This window comes from Nymphaea colorata, chromosome 9 (assembly GCF_008831285.2).
Source record: "Nymphaea colorata isolate Beijing-Zhang1983 chromosome 9, ASM883128v2, whole genome shotgun sequence".
Classification (NCBI taxonomy): Eukaryota; Viridiplantae; Streptophyta; class Magnoliopsida; order Nymphaeales; family Nymphaeaceae; genus Nymphaea; species Nymphaea colorata.
This window is the reverse complement of record NC_045146.1, coordinates 14,970,261-14,973,969: the sequence shown is the minus strand read 5'-3', so window position 1 is coordinate 14,973,969 and position 3,709 is coordinate 14,970,261. Positions and strand designations below refer to the sequence as shown.

At 43.1% G+C, this 3,709-nt stretch overlaps 1 protein-coding gene across 1 annotated transcript; it reads right to left on the bottom strand.

Annotated features, from left to right (window-relative positions):
* Positions 1-1,057: 1,057 nt before the first annotated feature.
* LOC116260763 (ferritin-3, chloroplastic-like) lies at positions 1,058-2,974 on the bottom strand. Its single transcript, XM_031639235.1, has 8 exons — positions 2,558-2,974; positions 2,362-2,445; positions 2,219-2,279; positions 2,023-2,113; positions 1,872-1,933; positions 1,720-1,785; positions 1,564-1,627; positions 1,058-1,451 (listed from the first exon to the last, which is right to left on the bottom strand). The coding sequence occupies exons 1-8, from the start codon at positions 2,863-2,865 to the stop codon at positions 1,411-1,413; spliced, it is 777 nt and encodes a 258-aa protein (XP_031495095.1). The 5' UTR covers positions 2,866-2,974; the 3' UTR covers positions 1,058-1,410.
* Positions 2,975-3,709: the final 735 nt, after the last annotated feature.

The window sequence follows — 3,709 nt, the reverse complement described above, 5'->3', positions numbered from 1 at the left end:
TAGAAGTAAATAAAGATAACCCAGGTAGATCATGTGGATTATAAAAATACAGATAACCCAGTTATGTTAAAACTTTTGCATGGATATATAGCTTCTGCTCTGTCCGTAAAAAGGCCTTCTTTCCAACGGAAGAAAAAGGCGACGCTGTACTACTGTACAGGTGAATTGAAAAAGCTACACCTAAAAGCGCTATTAGGTCGCTCAAATAGTAGTGGGATTTATCATGAGCAGACAAGCCCAAAATCACATCATATGTCACATTATTATCACTTAATATGCTATCTTCCGTGTCCAATAAATACTGTGTGTCCAATAAATACTGGATGGAAGTAAGGGGGATGCTCTTACACTTGTCAGATTTTGAAAACTTGGGAAAAGAGAGGCGGAAAAGAATGAAATGGATGGACAAATTAAACTATACATGAAGGAAATAAAAGGATTACATTTTTTCCCTTTTGGGTTTGAAGCAGGAGAGGAAATGGGAGAAGGAAACATTCTTCAATTTCTCCAAAAAAATAAGAGCCCAAGAAGTGCGTGTTTTAGGGAATGAGAAGTTTGCACTTATTAATTTCTATTGGAAGGACTGTGGCTGCAGATTGTTTTAATTAAGGAAGATTGGAAGGAGAGCTTTATTTAACATAACAGCCCTAAACCAACAAGAAGAAGAAAACCAGAGATTAAAGAACCCTGGCTTTGCTGTGGCAAACCAGGTGCAGGAAATAAGACAATTTTGTCCAATCGTCTCCAGCAAGAATTTGCACATTATTCGGCCAAGCGGCCAGTTGCAAGAAGGAAGGAGGAAGAAGATGATGCCAAATTAATGAAAAATCTAAGGCCCGTGAGGGCTACCACCGAGGAGGAGATCCACGGTGTGTCAGACGCAATGAAGAACCGAAGCCCACCACGAGAACAGCATAACGAAACCACGCAAGCAAATCTACGAGACCCCCACAAGAACACGCACCCACAAGCAGACGCTCGACGATGGAAACATAATATGATGATGAAAAAGAAAGAAGCATTCACTTTTGCACAAATGAATATTCAACTCATCAACTAAGCAACCAAAAGGTTCCGCATTATGCCAGCCATTAACAGGTAAAGAAACAGGACGTGAGAGTTTAAGCTTTTCATACAGGAAGCACGGAAAAAGTTTCTGGTAACTTTCCAGTTCATACTTCACCACAGGAAATAAGGGAAAACAACAAAAAGATTTTTCAAGTATTCTAGTCAAGTGAAAGAGGAAAAGACGACGGTGACAAAAAGGCAGAACACTAAAAGACGCCCAACACCAGCAGGCTAAAAGCGGTACTAGTGCAGTAGAACCCCACTCCAGGTTGTCCACGTCCCCACTGGGTCATCCCCCATGACCAATTCTCACCAAAGAGATCTTCATTCATTACCATCATATCATGCTTCGTGAAGGAGCATCTGATCAAAGTGCCACACCCCTGCAACAAATCCAACGAGCAATCACGAGTTAAAGAAGTTAAAAAAGGTAAAAATGGATAGTCAAGCAAGAACCAAGATTCGGTTCACTTTATGAGAAGGGTTTCTGCTCACCATGTCCTTGACCAACTCTTCTGAGCTGAGAAACATATTCTGATATCTTCTTTATGGCTTCCACCTAAAGAACGTGATGGCTCTCGGTGAGCTTCAGGAAGACGGAAGGACACAAATTTTGAGAGAAGAAGAAAGAGAGGAGTTAGGAGATAAGACCTGCTCCGCTAAAAACTCGCTCTCGATAAAGTCGATCAACTGTGGATCGTTGGCTTTCGATGCCACCTGCATATCACGACAGTGGAAATCAAGTAGAAGAATCGCAGAACACAAAATCAAAGAAAGATGAGACGGTTTATTTAGGGGATTACCTCATGGAGCTTGAGAAGCTTCACGTTCACCAATTTCTCCAAAGACAGGGTGAGTTCCATAGCTGCGGAAGCAGAGCACGCAAATCAACATCTCGTGGGTTCTTTCTGAATGACAATAGAAGAGGACGTAAAAGGGAACAAGATAAAGTACCATGTAACGCATCTCCTTTTTCAGGGTGGTCGAATTCCGTCGTCAGCGGCCTCACTATCGTCTGCAGTTTGACCTTTCCACCTCGTTTGTTCTAAAAGTATCCCCAAAAAAAAATTAGGGAAGCGAAAACAAAAGAATTCGAAAGACCCAGAAAGAAAATGAGGATCCAGATATCTAAAGAACCAAGAAAGAGTACTTGGTATTTCATCAGTTTCTCAGCATGCTCCCTTTCTTCGTCACTCGATTCCTTGAAAAACCTAAAAATCGAGAAGTATAAGTGCGAAAAAGAAGACCAAGAATCAAGAAGGCATCAGCATGAGAATTCGGGCAGGAAATTACTTGGCAAATCCTTTAAGGGCAACGTTATCCCTATCAAAGTACGCGAACATGGCGTGATAAACATAGGAGACATTGTACTCCACGCTGTCAAACACCACCAACCATATGAAACCAACGAATTCCGCAAGAGACTCTCAAAGAAAGCAGGAAAAGGGACCCCAAACAAGAAACATATCAGGTAAAGAAGAGAACCCACTTGATCTGTTCATTGATGGCGGCCTCGCAAGTGTCCGCGTATCCCTGCCGAGCCAGAGACTGGTTGGGCGAGGTGGGGACGAGGTAGAGATCGCTTTGCACCTCCTGGAAGGGTTGGAAAATCACCCCTGTAAGGGCCTCGTCAGCGTCCTTCTTAGCCGCAGAGACCACGAGCCGCCTCCCATCTCTCCCGCTCTTATGGAAAAGAAGCCCCAAAGAAGGGGAGGAAGAAGAAGACGACGATTGACACCCACGAGGATGGGCTCCAATCTTCAGGGAAGGAACAAAACTTGGAGCTCTTAGAAGCATGGCTGACAAAATGACAAGAGGAAATCGGTGAGAAGATGCTGAAAATGAGCAAGATGCAGAGAAAGAGAGCGCGCAGGGGAGATGGAGAAACCTAGAGTGGAGATGGGGAGCTTATACAGAAGAAGGTCAATCGTTTCTATCTTCTTTTTTGGAGATGGACCGTTCAGCTGATGACACGTGGACCGCCGGGATCAGAAGCGGAGGGGTGGAGCGTGGAAAGCTCGTGCTCTGTGTGGATGGTTCTCAGCGCTTTCTCCCTCCCCCCACGAAATATCCAACTGCATACGCCTCTTTTTTCTGCATATTTTTCCTTTTTTTTTTTTTTCTGCTTTGTTTTGTTGATTTCAGCACCTCAAATAATCCCAAATTGGTGAAGGCGTTAGTAGGGAATTATTTTTATTTATTTTCTTATTCCCTTTCTTCAATAAATAACTTTTCGTTTCATGGAAATGGGACGCATATTCAAATGAAAATTAACTGATTTTTTGTGGTGCATCCGATTTCTTGATACATCGATCGGCATCTTCGCATTCACATTTGTGAGGTAGTCAATTTTTTGTCCGATGCTTGTGGCCGGCACGTGCCTTGCTTTTGACTATCTCAGGATATCCGGATGAGATCGACGATCATTAACGGACAAGGATCAGGTATTTCCCTTTAATCAAGGGCATTAGGGGGATCACATTGTGAGTCATTGATTCGACTTTCAATCACACCCTTAGCAACAGTAGTTTCCAAGTGTAAAGATGTCTGCGAAAATACGCAACATCGATTGCCAGATCCTTCCAGCTCCAGTCGATCGATATTAATCGTTTGAGGCGAACCTGAAACCAGAAGAAACTTG